Here is a 23,843-nt window from a genome sequence, read left to right as displayed (position 1 = left end):
TAGAGGTTGTGCAGGAGGGAAGCATGAACAGCAATGATGGATAGGTTCTCTGTAGAGTTGGCTTTCAATGGAAACTGCTGGGGAAAAGGGGGGGTCTGAAGAAAGGCACCTTTCAATAGTACTGTCTGCTAAGGATATGTTTGATTTTTCTTTCAAAATCTAAAACACATGAAAAATTATACATTTCCTTGCGGCACTTCAAGGAGCTGTAGGCCAAGTTATATGAGATCCCTTCATGTGCCAGGCTTGAAAACAGGACTTCATCTTTCACTTTGTGTGGACAGCATGGCCCTGAAGTGCCAGAGGCTGAGAGCTGGCTTAGAAAAGCCTTATAAGAAGAAGGTTAAGGGCAGGATCTCATTGCTCTGTGTGTTTGTCTTGTGGGAGGTTATAGAGAAGACAGACTTGTATTGTTCTTGGAGGTGTGGAGAACAAGTAGCAATAAGAACAAGCTGTAAACATGGGATATCGTGATTAGATATAGGAAAAGAACATTTTTGCTTCTGATCACATCTTGAAAGAGAGGCCGCGACTGGAAGGCTATGGAATCTCTGACCTTGGAACCATACACACCTCTCCTGGATGAGGTCCTGAGCAACATTCCTCCTTGGACCTGCAAGGGACTGGGTGGAGGCTTCCAAGTTTCCTTCCAACCTACCCGACTCTATGAACAGGTGAGGCACTCAGACTTACTCTGACAATTAAAATCCATATCAGCATTTCTAAATTTAAATTATTTCATATTTTTCATCTCCCTCTTGTTAACATCATACAGATTCTTGGTCTGCAGGTGTCTACAAGTAGACTCTAGGGATGGAAGAGCAAATTGCATTTAGGACAGCCTCTGCTCTTCCCTGTTACCTTGAGCCTATCCTGTTTGAATGACCACTGGGCCATTCTGAGGCAAAGTACTTGGACCTGTCTTAAAAGCAAATGTATCTGGGGTCCTACAACTCACCTCAGTTTCTTCCCACAGATTTTGCAGCAGAAGCATGAGTGGTGTAAACAGACTTTGTCTGGGAAAACACACTCCATAGAGTAGACAGGCTGGTGGCAAAAGACACACACCTCCTTCGACACGGGCTGAAGAAGGAGAAACTGAAGTTAAATAACTAGAAATGGTGACCACTTGGAAATACGTGTGCAAGCTGATTTGCAGAATCTGCTGCTTGTGTTGGATATTCTTGACGTTTTTTAGATATTTGTTGGGAGAGTTCAGGCTTCTGGCTGACCTAATTCACTAGTAATCTTGGCTAGGTCAGCATTAAAGTTCAGCTGGGACAAAAATACAAGATGTCCTTGGAACACTCATGAGAGAAGTGATTGATTTGATCTGGAGAAAATGGTTCACCGAACTGAGTCATTTAAAAGATTGAGTGAGCTAAGAAATACTGTTGAGAGGCTCTGACTTAAAATTCTGGATGGGCAGCTCCTGAAATCAACTGCTCACATGAACGACATAATCCAAACCCTAAAAAAAAACCCTAAAGCTCCAGCTGCTCCGTAAGCCATGTGGTTTACTCCCGTATGTTGACTTGTGCATGTATTTTCTGCCATGACCTGATGACTGAAACACCACTTTATGTAAAGAGCCCAAGGAATCTCTCTGGAAAGCATTGACAACATCAGCTATTTTATTAATGGAGGGAGAAAGGGAATTAAGAAGCATGGATATCAGCCTATCTGCAAAAATAGCTCCAGGCTTCCTGCATGGCCAGAGGCTGCTGGCAGCATTCTAATTATCTCTGTGCCTGCATTTTGCTGTGGTGCAAAGCAGAAATGCATCTGATTTTATTATAACTCTAATTAGGTCAGTGCTCCAGGTACAGATATTACCTCATACAAGGCTCCCTCTGCCTTTTTCTTGGTTCTGTTTTGCCACAGTTTGATTTGATAGGGTTTTACTGGTGTTCTCTTACTCCTCTGACTTTTCATTCAGCATGTGCTCATCCTGAGTTTCTGCATTGTCAGCTCAGAGAATAGACAAGTTTAAGTTTGGCTGTTATGTGGTGCAGGCTGATGGCCAGATTTTAGATTTGAGAAGAGGAAGCATGTTAGATATTTCTGCATCAGAAATATATGGTGTGTCTCAAGATGAGTTGACAAGGGAACTGGAACCTTTAATTTGCTGCAGACACCTGGTGTTTGTGCAAATAATTTAATTACCTTTCTTTTTTTTTGGCTGAACATATCAGTAATGTCAAGTCCTATTTGTTTCTCTATGACAACGCTTCTGAGAAGAGTTTAATGTTCTTTGGTTTTCTTCCCTGTGTCTAGATGGATGTATCCAAACAAAAGCCCCATCTTCCCTGCAGTCTTCAGTGATCTCAACACAGCTCTGCTTTTCAAAGTCCTCTGCAGAGAGGATAGCATAGTCTTGTAAGTATGTATGCATGTAATGGTTGTCTAAACTCTCAGTATACACAGTGGACATTCAGTTAAGGGAAAGTAGGTGATATATCTATCCTAAACCAGGTTCATGTAGCTGGACAGGAATAGTCAGTTAGGCAAGATGACTTTTACCAATGTGACTACAGAACTGGGCTGATGCCAATGGGAGAGCAGCTCTGGTGAAGCTGAAGCTGAGATACACTTTCGTGCAAAGATAAGAGCTAGATCCTCCAAGTGGAAAATGGTTGCAGAAACCACGTTATTGTGTTTCTCAAAGAAAAATTGAAGTTCTGCATCTTTGGCATAGATGTTGGCTAACTAGAGGAAATGAGCGGGCTATTTGACAAAGAATGGTGAAAGGTGATGGGCAGCTGCACAAACACAGCATCATTTGTTATAATGGAGCAAAATGCCACTCCTGGCCATAATAAATCTCTATCACTGGATTGACTTTGTATTCACTTACTTTGATTTATTCTGTGGTATGGATCATGGTATCTCTTGGTACTCCTGCAGGCATTTTCTTTGGCAGTGATGAAGCTCTCAGACAAAACAAAGTTTTTATTTTGACAGAAAATAAACTACTGATGTGATTCTGCTGTATAAGAAAAACACTTTCCTTTAATTGTGACCGAGGAAGGAAACAGCTGTTTAGCAAACAAACAGTATCTCTCTACTCTTTTTTTTTTTTTGGAATGAATGTATGTGCTTCTGAAGTGAGTTCCGAGTTGGGGTAATCTTTTCTAGGGGATGCGAGCTCTATCTTTTATAGGGGTAGCACCAGGGTGTATGTTAAATGCTCACTCTGATGATGCACGACAAATAGATTTAGTCTTTCAGAGGTATTTTTACCATCTCTGGGAATAAGCATCTCTAACGTTTTGGAAGACACGGAGGTGATTAGCAGCCATCAAATGGCACTGCGGGCAAGGAAATTATGTTAAGATTTCTTTGAAAACATTTATAGAGTGTTGTTGGAAGGCTCCTTCAGTGCACTGCTGATTACTGCTGTACTAAAGGTTGCAGCTGGCATATGCCTTATCATCTGCTGTTTGCTTGTTCACTTTCTAGGTGCATAAAAGTTTTTAAGGTAGGGAAGATTAGCCTGAAAATGCTGTATCATGCATTGTGTTATCAATGGATGGAGAAGACAGCCAGCTCAAAGCTTTCATATCTAAGATTAAGCATCTTAACAGGAACATGTGGTTGAAATAGACTTGGGACAGGTCATACTTGATGGAGGCACTTCAAATGTAGCATGTTTCATGGTTACTGCTTCAGGAGAACTGGATCTGCAGATGAATTTCTCCTGTGACCACTCAAGGAGTTATAATCAAGGCAAGATCATCTGTCCCCTGTCTGCTGGTACAAGTAGCTTTCCCAGTGAATTTGCTCTTGAAAATATCTACCTTACACTGTGTGAGAATGCAGTGATTCACTAGGATAAAGACCGGTGAACAATATCATGTCTTGTATCCAAAAATCCTAGAAAACTATGACAAATCATTTGGGATTCGGAAGTTTGTATGTACTCTTATATTATTGCAAGGTCTGAAGAATGGAGCTTGCAGCTTCAGCTCGCACTTGAGTTTCAAATCTCTGCATTTGTTTTTTCTCCAACTCTTTCAGGAGTTCAAGAAGCCATGTATGATACTGAAATAATGCAGCATCTGTGTCCTCATGATATCCTGGCTAATGAAAATACCATGAAAGAAATACATCCCAAATGAGCTCAGCCTCTTAAATGGCTCACTGGACATTTAGAAACACTGAAAATCCTGAAGTACAAACAGTAGAATCACTATTTTTAAGAACTGGCAGTGCAGGATATTTGGGTTTATTTGAGGTCCTGTGGAATCACTTTCTTTGCCCAAGGAACCTGTTTGCAACTTAGTAGAAGCGTTGTAAAGAGAGATGAAGCAAACCTGGTACTGGCATCCTGAGACAAGCTAAGGCTAGAAGCAAGCAAATATAAGATGGTTATGTTGGAAAAAATTCAGGAGAACCTCTGAATTGCTGATTCTGCCATTTCTATTAGTGATCCCACTAAAACAATTGGGAAGGTCTAAGCAGTTATTTGGTCTGGTTTCCTGAAACCAGTTACATTCAGTTTATGATGATCTGCTCTTTTACCTCAAACTTTGTTGTACTCTTTGGTGGAACTGAAAACCACATTCTTAGTTTTCTTTCAGTATATGCTACTTTCCAGCTTTTGGGGCCCTAGAAGCACATCAAAGTGCTGTAGGTATATGCCTACATTCTTGGAGGAAAGCAGGAATTCTACAGATCACACCTATTTTTTGTTATTATTCTCAGGAATGTTTCTGTGGGCTAAGAATTTTCTGACAAAACTACTAGGAACATGTTAGGAATATGTCATCAGCCACTTCCATTCAAGGTCTGTTGCTCTCAGATCCAGACTCTATGAGAACAATGATAAATCTTTCTTATTTCCTTCAGTTACCAATGCTATAGCATCAACAGAGAGGTATTATTTATTCATACAACATTTTCCATGATTTTCAGGGAGGTTGAAGGGGCCCTATATTACTTAGCTTTAATCTACCTACCTGGCCTACCACACCCTGAGCAAGATATGGCGTGAGATAATATCTGCTTTTTAAAAACATAGCTATGAGCTGAGTGATATGAAGAGGTACACTCTGAAACTGTTGTCAGTCGTCAGTGTGGGAAAGCACTTATTGGGTTGTACATCGTACCCAATGTCAACTCAACTATGCTCCTGGATGGGGTGGTGTGTTTTATATTGCACTCAACTCAATTTTTAGATGGGAATATAGAAACTGCCTGCCACGGAGCTGATAGTCCGCCCACATTGTAAAGAAGACATAGATTTGTGGTTTAGGTTTAGTGATTTGGAATGGCCTTACTGCGCGATTTGACTGGCTCATTTAAGTGGTTAATTTCAGGGGACTTTGAAAGTAATCTAGCACTCAACAAAAGAAAGCCAACCAGACCAAAGTATTTTTAGAGGTAATGTTTACCTTCAGATGAATGCAGCAATAAAAGTTAAAAAAAAAAAAAAAAAAAAAAAAAAAAAGCCACAAAAAAATCTAAAATCATGAGTTGTGAATGTACAAAACAAAGTCACAATACAAAGAAAATTGCTTTACAAGGTTGCAAAATGAACTTAAACAGTAAACAGGTATGAAAGCATGGAAAATCTAAAATAAGGGTTTTTTTGTGTATATCGAATAATAAATAACAATTCTGAAAATAAAGGAAAGCAACAACCATTCTTTCTCACCTGGAGCATCTTTAAATCTTTCTTTGGAGAAACAGCACTGATAATAGCTGTGGGGTTTGATGTAACAATTTTCAATAGCATCAAGTAGTTCTAGGAAACGTACTCTGTTAAATTCCTCCCCCACCAATAACAGTGTCAGCCATTTGAACTTTTTAATTTATTGTCTAAGAAAAAACCCATCTAGCCCACCCATCAATGTCAGTATGTGTACTTATACATATTTATGTGTTTACAATGCCCTTCCTGGCAACTCTGTACTGAAATTAAACACAAAAGATAATACCAAGAGTTTGTTTGCCAGTGACCAGATCGATCTCTTCTTGAACTGATTCTATCTATCTTTCCTTGTCGATTAGTTCAGAGAAGCCTAATGTAGCCCTTCCCATGCCCCAAATTATACTGTTGGAGAAGAAACTGCCCAAGATGACCATGGATGGATGTTTCCCTTCTGGCAGTGCTTCTGGCAGTGCCAGGGCTCTGGGTTGTGGTGCAGCACCAAGTCTGCTGAGTTGTTCAGGTGAGGGCAGTTGTCGAGGCAGATTGCATTTGTCCTGTCTGTACAAGAACACCAAGACGAAGACCCTGAGAAGTCTTTAGGGTGTAGATGATTCCCTGTGTATAATGTAGATAAATGGGAGAATTTTTTTATTGTAGACTGTCTTTTTCTTTTTTATATAGTTCTCTCTTGCTCTTCAAGACCTCCTATTTCTTTAGCCTGGAGTTACCAAAGGTGACAAAGACCACTCCTGTCTCCTGGAAAATGCCATTGTGGATGTTTTCACTTGGGCTCTTCAGGTAACTTGGGAACACGGGTGATGCAGATACTTCATACTGGGGATGCGAGGCCACACCACACGTGGAGGATGTTTGTGTCTCAGATTGCTTGGTGACTGTGGTAGATGAAGTGATGATTTTATTTCCAAACTGGTCCATTTCCTCATACTGCTCTGTGACAGTCCGGGTAGCTCCATAGAGCTTGGATCCATCGGGCCCTGTCTTCAGCTCCAAGATGCTTTTCTGCCTCCGTGGGTTCTGTGGGCTGGGGGTGCTTGGGGAGCAATATCCTGGAAAGCCTCCTTTCACCCCACACTGGCAGCTACCTTTGGAGGCATCTGGAGGGCACCTCTCTTTCTCATCGACCTGACTGTTGGTGTTAGCAGGGGTGTGCTGTTTCACTGAGTTCTCCTCAGCATTTGTTTGGGTGGGCTCCGGTCTCTTCTCAAAGGGAGACGTGTCATGCCCAGATGACCCAGCTGATGGATGGTTAATGGAGTTAGAACTCTCCTGAGCAAAAGCATCCTTCTTTCCTGGAGTGTCCGGACGATCTGGAGAAGGGATGTCTCGTGGGGAATGTGCTGTCCTGGGTGACTCTGCTGGTTTCCTGGCAGCAGACTCAATGGTGATGTAGGAAGGTGAGGAGGGAGAACTGACACGAGGATGAACTTGACGGGGGACCTCCAGCTCTGACTTGGTTACCTCAGTCTTTTCTGCCGCCTTTGTACCTTCCACTGATGCTGCCTCCCCTGTTTCCACCGTGGTTTCCTCCTGCCTGGCTTTGCTTGACACAATACTGATTTTGCGGATATTGCTGCTGCTTGTAGAGCTCTGGGTGCTCCCCAGAGATTCTTTGAACAGACCAGAGAGCCCAGCAATGTCTGACTCAGACTTGAGACTGGAGACAGAATAAAGAGCTTTCTTGATAGCCTCCTCAATGTCTAAGAGTCGGGCGAGTGTCTGCTCCTTCAGGTGGATAATCTCAGCACTTGCTCTCTCCAGGTCCCCAAAAACCATCTCTACTGAGGAGACACTATCAGTGTCATCCTTGGCCTGTGTCACAGCCCCATCCTGTTGTTTGGCCTGGAGGGCCTTCTGATGAACCATCCAATCAGGGACCTTCTCAAAAAGGCTCCTCAGTGATTTCACATCCACTTTGCTTGTTTCCTCTTCAAACTCCTTCACCCTAGTCAAGATCTCTTGCAACTCCTCTTGTCTTCTGAGATTTTCAAAGATCTCCATAGCCTCTTTGACGTTGCCTTTCATTATCTCCTCCTTGTGCACCGACAGCCTCTTTCGACGTTCATCTTCTGTTTCCCTCTTGGATTTTTCTCTCATAATAACTGCTGGCTTCTCCTGAGCAGGTGCCTCTGCCTCCACATCAGGACATTTTGGTTGCTCACTATTTCCCTGTTGTTCTTCCTTGGAAGCGTTCTTCGGCTGCTGATGGAAGGACACTGAATGACTCGTTTGTTTCCTTTCATTCACTTGCTGCATGACTCTCTGACTTTCCCATGATGAATAGGCATTATACACACATTCCCTTTCCACCTTGGTTGAGGCATTTTTTGCAATGTCATCTCCTCTCTTTGGAGGAGTGTCATGGCACACAGAGGAGGTGCTTGGCTCATTCTGTCCTGGCATTTTAGATGTCTGTGCTCTACCAGAAGAGGCTGCATATGACGCTGAAGAGAATCTCTCCTCTTGCTGACACATCTCAGAATGCCTCTGAACTACCTCACGGGAGCAGCTTATTGGAGCTGCTGCTTTCCCATTCAACATTCCTTGCTTGGCTTCAAATCCAACCTCTCCATTTTTCACTGGCTTTGAAGGCCTAGCTCTGTCCAGTTCAAACTTGCCTTGTCCTCCTTTGCTTGCCTTGTACCTTTCCTCTGCCAGCTGAAGAGGGGTTTTGAAAGGATATTTAGGCAGCTTTCTCTCAGAACCCTGAATTGTGATAGATTTGTCCTGAACTGTAATAGATTTGTCCATGGAAGACTCCAAAGTGCTATATTTTTCTTGACTCTCCCTGTGGTCTGATTTTTCACATACTTCTGTGCAACTTAACTTCAGCTCTGCAGGGGGAGGCTTTGGCTTGCTGATTTCCCTCAAGCCTGGAGTTTTTGCAGGCACGGGTGGAGGGACAGATTTTGTTGATCTGTTTGTGCTGTTATTTGTAGAAGCAGAATATGCCTCATGTAAGAGGTGCTCGGGTTTTGGTGGGGGGACAGGCTTTTTTCTTGGTGGGGCAGTGATTTCTGGTTTTGGAGGAATCTTGGGCTTTTCTGTAGAATTCTGGTCACTGGGTTTGCAGGACAGAGAAGGGAGGGAAGGAAGAGGGGTCTGGAGTGGTGAGAAACATCCTGGAGCTTCATCTTTGCTGGTTAATAATGGAAGGGCACCTTCTCTTGTTGCTTTGGTTGAGGGTGGACAATGTTCTGCTTTCATCACAGCAACTGGGGGAGGAGGAGGAAAGTCATTATCAGCTTGTGACCCTGAAGCCACTACAGCTGTCTGGTTATTATTGACTTGAGTCTCACTTTTCTTTTTACACACAGAATAGGACTGCCCTGCATTTCTGTATATCATAGCAGCTTTAAAATCCCCTTTGGAGACATTAACGTTAGACTTTTCCAGTGACTGAAGTGTGGCTTTTAAATTACCACGGACAACATCCTCCTTTTCTACCAGGCGCTGTTCTGTGGCGGCACTTTGCAGTGCTCTGATAGCTGTCTGTACATCCCCTCTGATAATAACATCTCTTTCTTCTTGCACTGATCGCTCTTTGTAATCAGACTCAACGAAAGGGTTTATATAGGTTTTCACAGGTGTGGCAGTATAAAGGCCATCCTTAATGCTAACATCTCTACTAGGCACAACTTGGTTTTCCTGGCTCAATAGTTGTCCTCCCTGTACTTCCTCTGAAGCACTGACCTTTTTATGTGATGCTATACTCTTCTGAGACACACTTGTGTGGGTCTGGGATGCCTCCTGGACTCTAGTGGTGGTGGTCCTGACGGCTGTGCTGGCATTCTCCCGCATGGTAGATGCAGACTCTTGTTGATGTACGGTTGACTGAAGGGTCTTTGTCTCCTGCTTACTAGCTACCTGCTGTCTGCAGGCCGTGTGGACTTCCTCCCTGTTCCTTTGTAGCTTGCTTTGAACATGATGTTGAATGTTTCTCGCTTCTGCTGTTGCTAGCCTCAGGCTTTGCATTGCAGCCTGAAGATCATTCCCTAGGGCCTTCTCTTCTGACTGCTTCTGGCTGGCTTGCTCAGTCACCAAACTCTGCTGTTCTCCAACCACTTCACTCCTCTCAGCTGTCACTTTGGTCTGGGTTATGCCTTGCATTGTAGCTTTGTGCTCCTTCAAACGTGCAGAGGTGGATTCTTCTTTCTCTGTATTCTTGCTGACATCTGCAACCCTTTGAATTGACTTTGTAGTTACTTTAAGTCCCCCTGACATGATTTCTTCCTTTTCCATCCCTGTGGGCAGGTTCTGAGGCTTCCCAAGACATTGCACAGTAGTGCCTGTCACACCCACAGCACGCACAACCTCTCTCTCTAATGCACCCTCCTTGCCCGTGCTTTCACATGCAAATACCTTTTTTGCTCCCTCCAGAGCCCCTGGCTTTGCTTCTGCCATTACTTTCTCTACTTGTTCTTTGTTTTCTAAGACATGTGTATTAGTCCCCTGCAAAACCCGCAGGGCACTTTCAGCTGTCCCTTGCTCTGCCTGGGCAGAGATGAGGGACTGTATTTCTGACTCCTGCTGAAGGTTCTTCAGATAGTCCAGATCTCCCTTCTCAATGCAGCTCGCAAAAAGCTGGACGTTCCCCTTCTCATTGTCCTCACGCTTAACAGTTACTGTAGCCCTCTGCTCCTGAGAAGAAGCCATCAGGTTCCCTATCGTTGACTTCACATCCCCCTTGACAACTTTTTGCTGGACAGAATGGAACAGGAGGGAATAGAGGGTCATCTTCACTGATTCTGACTTTGTCTCTTGTATGACCATCCCCTTTTTGATGGAAGCATCTTGACTAAGGAGGCCCTGCAGAGCCTTAGCTACATTTCCACTCAAGTCCTCTTTGCCTTTAATAGCTTCACTCTGGTCCAGAAGCTGCAATGAGCTTACTTTGATCTTGCCCTCTCTGTCCTCCTCCACCAGCACACTCTGTGGTTCCACATTGGTTCTGTGCAGGAGTTGCAGCATGATCCCTTGTAAATGGCCTCTCACAATCTCTTCTTTCAGGATTTCTGGAGCACCTGGGCTACTGAGCTGGTACTTCACCATCTTCACGCTCTCCATATCATTGGCTTCAATGAGGATCCCATCGTGCTGAATAGCCTGGCAAGTACAGAGTGTCTCTAACGTTTCCCTCATAGTTCTTTCTTTCAGTTCTGCTTCCCTGCTGCATTCAGAAGCACCGAATTTATCCAAGGGCGTACTCTCAAAGAGCCATGTTGTGCTTTTCACATCTGCACGAGGGATTGGTTCTTGTGTCCCAGTACTGACTGTCACCTCGGGGTCCTTAAGAGTGTCCATGGGCTGGGTTTCAAACAACCAGGTGCAGCGTTTGACATCTCCTTTCTGGCTGTCCTCTCTCTGCACTGTGCTGATAGATGAGCTTCTGTCTGCATCCCCATAAAGGGAGTCCACAGGCTGGTTTTCAAAAAGCCAGGTAGATGTCCTCACATCACCCCGCTGAACATCACTGACACTGACCATCCTTACATATTTCTTCTGGCCCACTTGCTGGGACTCAAAAAGCTGCTTGTTGGACTGAACATCTCCCTTCTGCACATCATCTACTGTTCTGGGCACAGAAATCTTTCCTCCAGGGAAAGAGTCAAGAGGCTCTGTTTCAAACCTCCACCGGGCAGCCTGGACATCTCCTTTCTTGATGTCCTCTTGGGTGACAGCCCTAATCACAAACACTTCTTCATCCTTTTTGATCTGATCCAGGGGCTTGGTTTCAAACAACCACCGTGCACCTTTCACGTCGCCTTTCATGATTTCTTCTTTCTGCACTGAAGTGACCTCATGATATCCCCCCTCTTTGTCCTGGATAGCATATAAGGGTTTGCTTTCAAAGAGCATTGTGCAGGATTTGACGTTTGCTTTGCTCATGGTATCTTTCTGGATCTTATGGAGCTCCGTCTCATCTACTTTGTTATGGATTTGGTCAAGGGAGTAGGTCTCAAATATGAACCTTTTGCCTCCAACATCTCCACCCTTGATATCCTTCTCTGGAGGGATTTCCTGGATACCTTCAGAGCTGTCCTTCAGGGTGTCCATGGGGTAATTCTCAAAGAGCCAAGTGAATTTGTGCACTGATCCAGCTTCGATCGTTCCATCATCCTTGATGACCGCTGTTGGTTTTGTTGTTGTATCTAAAGGCTTAGCCTCGAAAAATTCCTTCACTCTGGACACTTCTCCAGACTGTATCTCCACACGGCTAGAGTACCGCAGGGTTTTCTTTTGGTCAGCTTCACTGACAACACTGCTGCCCAAAGGTTCAGTCTCAAATAGATGCCGGACAGTTTTGACATCAACTCCCTGTAATTCATCCTGACTGTATGCTTTACTGACTCTCAAATACTGCTCCTCTTGACCTTTCAGGGAATCCAGGGGTTGGGTCTCAAACATCCATGTGTATGATTTCACGTCAGCTTGGGGCACACTGACATCCTCTTCTTGCTTCTTTTCAGCCTTCTCATACAGGGTGTGCATGGGCTGGGTCTCAAAAAGCCATCTACAGGTCTTCACATCCCCCCGCTGGGAGATTTCCCTCTTCACTGAGGGGTGTTCCTCACCTTGCGTGGCTTGGTGATGAATGACATCCATAGGTTGAGTTTCAAAGAGCCACTTGGCTGTTCTGACATCACCAGCCACCACCTCCTGTTTTGTGATCCCCCGTATTATATCCACTTTCTTGGTGCTTTCATCAAACTGGTCCAGTGGCCTGGTTTCGAACATCCATTTGTACTTCTTGACGTCACCACTAATGACTTGCTCTCTGCTTACAGATGTGACTTCGTGAAAATTGCCAAAGCTATCCTTGATGGCATAGAGGGGTGTAGTTTCAAATAGGATTTGATTAGCTTTGACATTACCAGATGGAATCTTCTCCTCTTCCTTGGTGACAGGCTCAGCATCAACCTCCTTGATGCTATCTAGGGGGAGAGTCTCAAATAGAGTCTTGAAAGATTTCACATCCCCTTTAACCACTTCTTGTGTGCTGGCAGCTGAAACTTCTTCCTCAAATGCCTTGGAGATACTGCCAAGGGGACAGGTCTCAAACACATGTTTTCTTTGTTTCACATCTCCTTTCTCCTCTGCTGAAAGCTCTACTTTTTTCAAATGACCCACTTCAAAATTGTCCTTCAGGGTTTCCATAGGTTGAGTTTCGAATAGCCAGAGTGTAGATTTCACATCACCTCCAATGACTTGTTCTTTGGCTGCAACACTCTCTGAAGCTTCTCCTTTCAAAGAATCAAGGGCCTGGGTCTCAAAGAGTAATCGCTGTTTACTGACATCTGCCCCTGTAACAAAATCTGTTGAAGCTTTGAAATCCTGTTCTTCAACAGTAATTTCTCTGATGGCATCCAGAGGCTGAGTTTCAAATATCCACCTTGCTCCACTGACATCTGGCCTTCCTATTTCTTCCAATGAGATCCCACGGATTATTTGTACTTTAGAAGTGTCCTTGTTGATGGTATCCAGCGGCTGAGTCTCAAACAGCCAGCGAGCTGTTCTGACTGCATTGCTCTGAATTTCTTCTCGGCAAACAGACTTGATTTCATGGATGTTTCCGGTTTTGTCCCTAATTGCACAGAGGGGCTCTGTTTGGAAGAGTCTGATAGTCTTCTTGACATCACCTTTTAGCTCCTGGATTTCTGACTTGAGCTGCAGGATGCTCTTCTCCTCCATGGAGCAGCAGCGTCCTATAGCATCCAAGGACTGGGCTTCAAAGAGTTCTTTGGCACCTTTCACATCACCTCCCTGGACCGGCTCCTTGAGAACTGCCTCTTGCACTTCAGTTTCATCTGAGTACAGTTTGTTTAGTGAGTCCAAAGGCTGGGTTTCAAAGAGCCACCGGGCAGTATGCACATCCCCTCTGGCAAGGTCTGTCTCTGATAACTTTGCTGTTGTTGACAGATAGTCCCCATTAACGGACTGGTTTTCAAACCTCAGAGAAGTACTTTTCACATCCCCACCAGGAATTATCTCGTCTTCCATCATCTTCTTTGTGGCTTGATGGTCCCCAATAGAGTCAAGTGCCCAGTTCTCAAAGATCCAGCGCATGGACTGAACCTCACCGGGAAGAACTTTATCCAGGTTCACAGATCCCTGTGCATTGGGATCTTCAGTATTAAGCATTTCTGCCAGGTCCTCAGTCACAGCTTCTTCCAAGTTCTTCCTGAGCTCAGGATGCATGTGTCTGTAGAGCCTCTTTAGCTCATTTACTTGTCGCTGCTGGTAGAACTTGGAGAAAGCTTGCTTAGGAGGAGGCACAGGAAGTGGGTTGGGATCCTGGCTCCCCGGAGCGATGACTTGGACTGAGCCAGGGATGGGAGGGGGAGGTAAGTCGTCTTCCATTTTCTTGACAGCAACTTTAGATGATTTCTGAGGCTCTGCCATCTTTAGGGAAACAGTTTTGAAGGTCAGAATCATCTCTTAACATCCCAGCCCATTGGCTGTTAGTAGTGTGAATGCCAAAAGAAAAGACAGCCCAACAAGGGAACTCCATGCACATACTGAGCTCCATACCTTTAGTTCAGTAGCACACAGCACTCCAAAGCATCATATCACTGCACACACTCCGGACTTGGTGTTAGCTCTGGTTCCACAGCAACATGTTCTAAATCAAGGCCCCTTATCCAGGCATGTGGGATGGTTAGTCTATAGTCTCAGGTGTCAATCCAGCTACAGCATAAGAGAGGCCTGATTTGGACTGTCAGCAAGAGAGACAGACCACAAGAATGACATAAAGAAGGCTTATCATCAAGTAGCAAGATAAGAGTTAATTTCTGCCTCCTAATTCCAAATGTGGGACAGTGAGGGAACTTGAAAAGAGTCTGCAAACAAAGGTTATACTCCAGGAAAATGCCAATGAAGTATTTATGAGGAGATCTTGAGAGTAAAAACGGTGAGAGAGAACCAAATAAAAGTGTGAAAGTGAGCTGGTGAGGACATCCCAATTTTGGGTAGGCAGCTAGCATGATGGGTTTTCGGTACTGCCATTGGCTGCCCATGGCACAGGATTGGGGACTTTGGAAAGGACATCTGATTCCCCATTGGACTCACACATGTACCCCACACCATCACTTGCATGAGAATAGGTGTACAGTTCCACAGTGAGAGATTTAAATAAAGCTTTTTTTTAATTTAAGACTTGTACAGGAGTGAGGCTAACTCATGTGCCCTCAAACCCACTGACATTTAGGCTGTTATGTAAAAATGAGCAATTCACTTGCTACAGAGCCAAAAGCCAGTATATCACTGCCACATCACATCACAGCACTATGGCCTATGAACTATCCCAATTTACATTTAGACTCACTCAAACTGAATTCAACTGGATTTCTCAGCAACATAGGTACAGCAGAAAAGAGAAGGCGCAGTCATGACAGGCTGGACAGTGGTTGTTCTGACTGCCTTTGAACTTTACTTTCAGCATTTTTCTCCTTATCTTGGGAATTTTGAGCACAGAACAGCTGAACTGAATACCTGTGGACTGTGCTGGATTGGCTTTTTTCCAAAGGGAAGGTATTTGAAGCCTTTAATCATTATCTAAAAAGAACCATAATCCTGGGGCTTTCCTTTCAGTAAACAGATCTGCTGATCCTTGGCATGCCTTTGGAGTTACGTCTGTAGAGTTATGCCTGGAATATTATTAGTTGTTGCTCAAAGCAATGGCGCGCAATGTTATTTTGCTCTGTTAACACACAGATCGTTCCCGCTAAAAATAAGTGCTGAACATTAGTAAGAAAAAAAAACAAACAGCAAAAACAAACAAAAAAAACCCCAAACCAAACAGACCTAAACAAACCAGAATACCAAAACCAGCATATTTGGCAGCAAGTGTAAAACGCAAATTATTTGTACAAGCCAACGTACTTCGAATCATCAAATGCACTTCTAAAAATAAGGTGCTTTTTTTTTTTTTTTTTTTAATCTATAAGCTTCTAAACACAGGGAAGGGCTGAGCAGCTGGTAGCTATATTCAGTGTGGAAGCACTCCTCACTGCCTGGTGTGGGTGTGTCAATCACACTCCACAACTATCCGCAAATATTTGGCTAGATAAGGGTGCTTATCTCTAACATTTCTTACCTTGCTTGTTTTCTGGCTGTTGAGAGATTGAGTGGAGCTGTCCTTCACAGTTCTCTGGAAAAGACATAGGGAGGAATGGCATCAAACTGCATAGGCAGACACATACGACAGCTGTATATATATATGTGTGTGTGTGTGTGTGTGTGTGTCTACTACAGAGAACTGGAAACCACTGGCGTTTTGTTTTTGTGGGGTTTTTTTTGTTTCACTGACAGCTCTCAGCTGGGAAAAATCAATCTTACCCCAGGTTGAACAGACAATTTTCCAAAAGCCTCAGTCGACAAAAGAAACCCAAACACATTTGTTCAGAGTCACGGGAAAAAAACAAAACAAGCACTAATTTCTCCAAAGCTTGATTTGTCTTATATTTCTGTTGGTATGCCAGTATTTTTAAGACAAAACAAATTTATATTGCAATGGCATTATGAATCAAAATTCATTGAAAACTTGTTTTGAAATTATTACTTGAAGGTTGGACTAGAAGATCTCTGGAGGTCCCTCCCAACTCCTACAGATTCTCTGGTTGTGTGTGATTCTGTGATTATTTTTCTCAGACTTTTCTTTCTCTTTCCCAACCTGAACGCTTCACAGCAATGCAGATTTCTTAGAAAATTTTAATTAGTACAGATTCTGGTGAAGAAATATTTCTTATCAAGCTGTATGGCCCATCATGTCTTGCTGCTGGACAGGATGCGTGGTTCTTGCGCAAACCTCGTCCATTGTGGGCGCAGGTCATGGAACAGCCTTTAAAGAAGTCTGAACCTGCTTCATTGCAGTTGTAATTCCCCACTGATGGTCTATGCTTAATTATTTTCAGGTGGGAGTGCTTCAGTCTGGGCTCTTCCAGTTCAGAGCCCTTATACTTGTTCAAGAGACTACATTTTCAGTCAAGGACCCTGCAGATGGCTGGGAGTGGAAGGGAGCATGAATGAACCTGCAGAAGTCCAGGAGAGAAAATGCAGCTCCTATCACCCCTGGATGACCAACAGAGCCAGGCAGGAGAGAAAAATATAGCTTAATACCTCATAATATGTACAACAAGAATTATCCTGTGACCCACTGATCAGCCAAGTCTGGATGATTAAATCACTGATTAAATCCCCTGGTGATGTTTCCTTTTTCTACTACATGGGGTGAATCTGGGACCCACTTATGTATGTTCGAATGAGTATAGCAGAGGGATTTACATGTTGCTATGTGCTGAATATTTCCTGAATAGATGTAATTGTGCTTGTACACGCAGATATTAGATATCTTATTCATGAATACACTGTATGCAGGAGCTATCGGATATAATGTGTGTGTACATGCAGCATGAATATCACGTGCATATCAGCAATGCAATTAGTATCAGCAAGATAACGTGATATTTGTATATGGTACATTAATATGACATTTAGATGGCATATTCTATGTTATGGTCATTCCTGGAAAAGAAATGCTGCGTTCCTCCAGCATCATGAACTCAGGTGTGTTCTCCCTCTGGAGCCTCTGGAAGGGATGGGACACCATTTGGATGCCATGGTTCTTACCGGTGATGTGGTGCTGCCTTGAGAAGCAGCAGCAGCAGCTGCCTGTGAGAGATAACGAGCTGACAGCTCCTTGACAGACAGAGAAGAGGACCTCCCTCGTCCTTGTTGAAGTAAGCGCCTTGTGCTGTCTGATATGTCTAAAAATGACCGTGTCCTCTCATCTGAAACAGAGACAGGTAGGCATAGTGAGCTATGTGAAACAGTGGTGATGGCATGGTGTGAGGCAGGACATTTCTAAGTGGGCTCTGCTTTCTGCGCACCCCTTCTTCCTGGAGTCCCCAGCAAGGTGGGGACCTCTCTCCCTGACTTTAACATCATACCTTTAGGTTTAGGGAGAAAATGTGGACATCTGCCCTCCTCTGAAATGGATGGCTGAAATGGATGGTGAGACTTGAGAGCAACCCACCAAGCACACACCTGGTGCCATTATCCTACCATGGAGCTCCCCTGGCACAGATCCTGCACCCATCCCTGCATCCCCAGCCAAGGCCATCACCAAGACAGAAGTGATGTGAAGGATGTGAAAAAACTACAGATGTTAAACTTGAATCAACTTCTACTTTTTTTCTCCTTAACCACTTCACTCTCCCATCAGCATGCCTTGCTGGCAGCTATACCCATTCATCTTCACCCCTTCTCCTTTCAGGAAACCAAGAGATGATGAGACTATAAGATTTGCCCATGGCCACAGCATGGAACATCTCTTATTTTAGAGTGGTGATGATCTGAGCTAGCTCCCATAGAGCGCCACTAGAGCCCAGCATGACATTCCTGACATATCCAAGATATCTGGCATTCCCCCTACTTTTGTTCAGATGCGTACCATGGAGATGACTCCAGCTGGGGATGTCTCTGTCTGGTTCATGGAGGAATTGACTATTTTGGGAAGAGGTGATCTATCAGGCAGACAACCTGAGAGGTATGCAGGGGGACCACTTGCTGCTGTGCTCACACGTACTTGGGTGATACTCAGCCCAAGTCCACCCAGTGCACTCCCTCCCATGGCCTTCATCCCCTAAACAGCAAGAGTTTCCCCTCTGTACATATATGCTGCACCTCAGTCCTCTGGGCTAGTAGGGGCTTCATTTCTCTGTTACCACTGCAAAAACACCAGAAGGTTCTCCCTTTATTTGCAGGCTTGCACTGATACATTTGGATTTAGTGTGGTATTTGCAATGCTTTCTGTTTGAACAATGGGCTCTCTCTCCACAAATCCAGCTTTTTCACAGCCACAGAAAGGCTGATGTACTTGTTAACATGTGCACGTTGAAAACACTGCAGCAATTCTGGCATTCTTTGCTCTCAAATCTCAGTCCTCAAATCATGAGATTTTGTAAATAACCGACTTAATGACTCCTTTCTTTGTTTTCCAGATTTTGAGTTCATATTTTCCAGCTTTTCTCTGAAATACTGAAGGACATTTGCTTTGCCTTCATTTTGAGGTGACAACACGTAACATCGTGCACTAACAGGATCCTGGGAGCTGGTGCTTCAAAAGAGACACTAATTCCTATGGGTCAGACATGTCAGTCCTTAGCACTGAACAAACACTGAGACAAGAGTGGAAGGACTCCACTGAGATGCTGACACCTGCAGGTGTCTCTTCTGTCCTTGGTTCCAGCTGCTCCTGCAGATGCCAAGGCATTTTGATGCAAAGCTGAAGCTGGATCCATGTGGAAGCAGCTGGAAGCAGTGCAGATGTAGGTGCTCAGTTCTGCCAAAAGGGCACAGTGGCATGAGGAGAGGAAACAGAAGAGATTTCCTTAACATATTTCTTTTCTTTCTAACTAAGTCACAGTGTCAATATGGGACTTCTTTCCCTAATTTCTATTGTTGGTGGATCAGACTCTGAACCAAAATGAATTATTCAGCTATAGCCAGTGGAGACAGTGGCACAGCTGGTCCCAATCTGGTGCATCCTCAGATAGGCAGTGAGGCTGTAAAATGAATTAGTGTCTGATTATGTCAGTTTTTCTCCACTCTGGTCAAGCATTTAACTGGGTCTGTGACTTTTCAAGATGTTCAGCACTTTGAAAAGGGGAAGGAGAGGGTCAAGGCATTACTGTGACATCCACTTTTAGAGAAGCTGGTGCTGATACCTCTAACACCTGCCCTTCCACCTGCTGTAGAAGACTTCCCCCTTCACTAGGAGATTTGAGGCACACATTTCCCTCTGTGAAGAGCAAAAATGAAGCAATAGCGAGCAAAGGTACCTGGGATTCCATGGTCTTTCCTTGCCATGGCCATGCCCATGCCCTATGAGATTAGCACTGAAAAGTGTGCTGGATTAGAGATTAGAATCATAGAATCATTTGAGTTAGAAGGCACCTTTGAGTTCCAACTCCTTTGCAATTAACAGGGATGCCTACAGCTAGATCAGGGTGCTCAGAGCCCCATCCAATCTGACCTTGAATGTCTCCAGGGATGGGGCGATTAGCTGCCATGAATAGGGTTTTGAAAAATCATGTTGGAGAATCCATTTTCTCCTACAGTTCTGAATTTCCTACTGAAGGCAAAAAGAATCCAATCCACTGGGAAACCAGAAGCTTTCTCCCTTGCAAGGTGATGAGGTTTGGCAAAGCTTCTCAGTAAGAGCAATGGGGAGAGCTGTGAGAGACAGCCTTCCTAGCTTCAAAGCAGAAAGAAAACCAAGCATAGTTTTGCAGCCTTTCTGATTGGGAAAATGAGCATAAGCCCTCAGCAAAGCCGTGGTCACAGTGAAAAAGCTCTGAAAGGCTCCCTATAGGAATTAGGAGCTCTTCACAGCAAGGCTGGGACCCTATACTTGACCACTTTAATGCTGAGAACTTAGCAAAAGCTACTCCATATCCTAGATCTGGGCTGGTAACGTTCTGCAAGGTGGTCTGTGAGGGTTATGGTGACCTGATGTTATTTGTGTTGGCCCCTTTGGGGGACTGGGGGGGGGGGGGGGGTGGAGATGCTGCCCAAAGCACAGCAATGTGCCCTCCAGCCTGCCAGCAGGTGATGGAGCTGGATGCAGCTCTCTGACCACACAGTGGAAAACTGCTTCAGATCTGTTTCTTCCTTCATCCTTTGGCTCAGATGGATGAAAAGCCACAGGACTTCTGTTTTAATGATGGATATAATTAGCTGCGCTGCTCCAGGAGGCTCTGCCCGATGAAACAAGCTGCTGCCACCCTCCAAAGTGCTAATTATAAATAGCAGAGGAAGAACAACACTTAATCCCACTAACAAGAGAGTCAGGCTGTCATCTCAAGAGCTTCCCAGCAAAGGATGCTAAAGGGTGTGGTGAAAACAGGGTAAGGGTGACACTGTCTGAATTGTTGTGTGGGAGACTGAGGGCATGGAGACTCAGTATGAGACCTGTGAAGGGTTCTATGTTTCTGTTCTGTTGGACAAAAGGGCTCTGCTAGCACCTTGAATATTCCCTCCAGTCCATCAGCTGTGCTCAAGGTGAGCAGGGCAGGATGGAGGTGGTTTCTGGGGAGAAAAAGAGCTCCTCGCAGCTAAAGGTGTAGAGGAGGCTCTTGTCTGACCCTCCTGGCAGCAGGCTGGTGTTCAGATATATTCAGCCCTAAACAGTAGGGATCAGAGATATTCAGCCCTGCAATGGGGAAAAACCATTCCTCGTCTCCACTTTTTCTCCCTGACCTTCCTAGACACAAGAGGAAGAAAGGGAAAGGAAAGAGAATGGGGGAAAAGATTCACAAATTAATCTAAATATTCAATCACTTCCTCTTTGGCTATTGCCCATAAGTCACCAACAGCTCTGTCTCCTGAAGAAGATAATATTGCACCTCTCTTTGTTTCAAAATGTCTCTGTTAAATCTGACAGCCAACTCCCAGCAAGCGGAAAACAAACCTTTAACAAAGTGCTTCATCCCTCCTTCCCCTGAGAAAACCCCATTCGTCTGTTAACACAGCAGCTCTGCTCACTCTGCTTTGCATTTAAACTGCTTTATCCTATAGAAAAAAGCATGCTACCCACCTGTTTGTGTCTGCCACGGCTGGCACTCTCTGTAGCCCGGCTCCCACCTCCAACCCCAGTGAGCTACTGAGTGCCTGAGTCACCTATTAAAGGAAGCTGCAAACTCAGCACTGATCCCCTGGGCTGCCTGGCCAACCACATGTCATCGGCTTTGCTCCCAAAATCAGCCATCCTGAGCAAACACAGCTGCTAAGCAAAGCCCTTTGTGTAGGCGGGTGCACCCCATGCAGGCCCACTCCTGACATCCCATGGGGTTGTGTAACAGGACCTGAGCTCAGCTCAGCTTGCAGGGAGCTTGCAGGAGCTGGAGGCAGAGGGAAAGGCTGGTGGTATAAGTCATGATACAGTCCTGGCCCCTTGTTTGCTTGCCCATCCTCATTGCTCTGCCAACTAGCTTTGTGTCAGTTATACTCTACGGACTTGGCATGCTGTATGCCATGGGACATGGTATACTCTGCATGCCCCTGCCATGCCTCTACTTGGTCACCATGAGATGCAGTACAGCCCATGGTGCAGGATCCAACTCTTAGAGTTTAGTGGCAGTGAAGGGACCCATGTCCCAGAGCTTCTGAGTGCTATGAAAGCAGGGCAGGAAAACAATGGTTCCTTACACTGTAGCAGGGACTCCATTTTCCAGAACGGAGGTGAACCAACATGGAAATGCTCCTGGATTTGTGGCACTCTGAGTTGACTGCAAATTTGGGACTGTTTTAGCTCTCCCTTGTTCCCTGGGATGGACTGTCTGCTGGTAATGACATTTGCTGCTAAGGACCCCTCAGCAAGATGGTCATTACCAAGAGGTCCTCTGTGTGCTGGATGTGCTCACGTTGGTGAGAACTCAGCAGCTCCCTATCCTCTCCTGGATCTGGAAGCCCATTCCTAAGCACCTCTATCCCTACATGTGGGAACTGCAGGTGCCAAATCACACCCACCCCACTGTCTTCCTATCTTTGCCTCTCAGAGAATCTACTCTTTAACAAAAGAACCTCTTAAATCCCGGTGAGGTAATTTGCACAGTTGGGTGAGCACCCATAAAAGCTGTCTGAGAAACCAGTGCTGCTGCTTAATCCAGGAGCCCAGCAGCCCATTGGTGGTGCTCAGTCAGCAGAGAGGAGTTTATATCTCTGCCCCCAGCTTGTGAATTGGTGGCCCTGGTCCTGGGGATGCTGAGCTGGAGGAGATGCACACTGACGGGAACAGAGTGGCCTCCCTGCCCCAACTTGAGGCTGCCAGTGGGTGAGTGGCTCCAGGTGCTGTGGGGATGTTGGGAGGCCAAGGGATTGGGAAGGGAAGGGCACTTATTGCCATTTCTCATTGGATTTATAACTTGCTATGAGGCTTTAATAGGTGCCAAAATGCCATGCGTGTCTTTTTCCAAAAGAAAAGTAAAAAATCATGGGACAGAGCTGCAGTGCGCAGCATTAATGGGATTTTAGGCAGCCTCCAGAAAAAACGAGGACTGGTGATGCTCTGAAGCATTATGTTTACCCTCATGGCTGCTCCCCGGCTCCCGGATCATGCTTTGCTCTGTTTGCAAACCACAGTGTTTTCTCTCATTTTCAGTTCTACAAAGGACAGCGAGGATTCCAAATTCAAGCCTTTTTGTTTTACTATGAATTGGCTCATTATGTGAAAGAGCAGTAATTGTGAACATGTTTTTTTTTTTTTTTTTTTTTTTTTTTTGTTAAAGTCATCTGATTTTTGGTTGTTTTCGTCCAGGTCACCTGTTTATATTATAACTGCATGTGTTCTAGCAATCGACTTTTAGAAGTGAAATTTTTCCCTTGCTCACCAGAGGTAAGAACGTCTCTGATCTTATTTACATAACTAACAAAAATTGTATGAATTCATAACACTTTTTGTCCTGATTCCAAACTTTCACAAGTTGACTTTTTCCTTTAAAATAGGTGGGTACAGCATATAGTGAAACAGATCCCTGATCTGGAGGTGGGGGACATGTTTGGTGTAGTTAATAAATACAATGACTAATGCACATACATAGAATGGCCTGGGTTGAAAAGGACCACAATGGTCTTCTAGTTCCAATCCCCTGCTGTGTGCAGGGTCACCAACCAGCAGACCAGGCTGCCCAGAGCCACATCCAGCCTGGCCTTGAATGCCTGCAGGGATGGGGCATCCACAACCTGCTTGGGCAACCTGTTCCAGTGCGTCACCACCCTCGGTGTGAAGAATTTCCTCCTAATATCTAACCTAAACCTCCCCTGTCTCAGTTTAAAACCATTCCCTCTTGTCCTATTGCTATCCACCCTCCTGTTCTCCTTCCTTTTTATACGCTCCCTTCAATTATTGGAAGGCCACAATGAGGTCACCCCAGAGCCTTCTCTTCTCTAAGCTAAACAAGCCCATCAAAAGCTATAATGCATTCCTTCTTTTTAACTAGAGCAAATGTAACTACAGAGTAGCTTTGCTGAAGATAAAATAAGATTCAAAAGAGAATTTCTTTCTTTAGGAATAATTTACTAAGTTATAACCAAACAATGCACATGGTACATGTGTATAAATCTGTGATTGCAAGTGGGAGGTGGGGGGGAAAAAAACGACTACTGCCCC

General features: G+C 44.7%; 1 protein-coding gene across 1 annotated transcript in view; it reads right to left on the bottom strand.

The window, feature by feature from the left end:
* Positions 1–6,352: 6,352 nt before the first annotated feature.
* Positions 6,353–23,843, bottom strand: part of XIRP1 (xin actin binding repeat containing 1) — a 29,006-nt gene continuing 11,515 nt past the window's right edge. The window contains exons 5-7 of the mRNA XM_042817338.1: positions 17,303–17,463; positions 15,771–15,824; positions 6,353–14,077 (exon numbers count right to left, since the gene is read on the bottom strand). Coding sequence (XP_042673272.1) covers positions 6,362–14,077; positions 15,771–15,824; positions 17,303–17,463 — 7,931 coding nt within the window. The 3' untranslated portion in view covers positions 6,353–6,361. The remainder of the gene's footprint in view (positions 14,078–15,770; positions 15,825–17,302; positions 17,464–23,843) is intronic.

This window comes from Centrocercus urophasianus, unplaced genomic scaffold (assembly GCF_019232065.1).
Source record: "Centrocercus urophasianus isolate 14NV4802_14NV808 unplaced genomic scaffold, USGS_Curo_1.0 seq_16, whole genome shotgun sequence".
Taxonomy (NCBI): domain Eukaryota; kingdom Metazoa; phylum Chordata; class Aves; order Galliformes; family Phasianidae; genus Centrocercus; species Centrocercus urophasianus.
The sequence above is the reverse complement of the archived record's forward strand: the minus strand, read 5'-3'. Positions and strand labels throughout refer to the sequence as shown.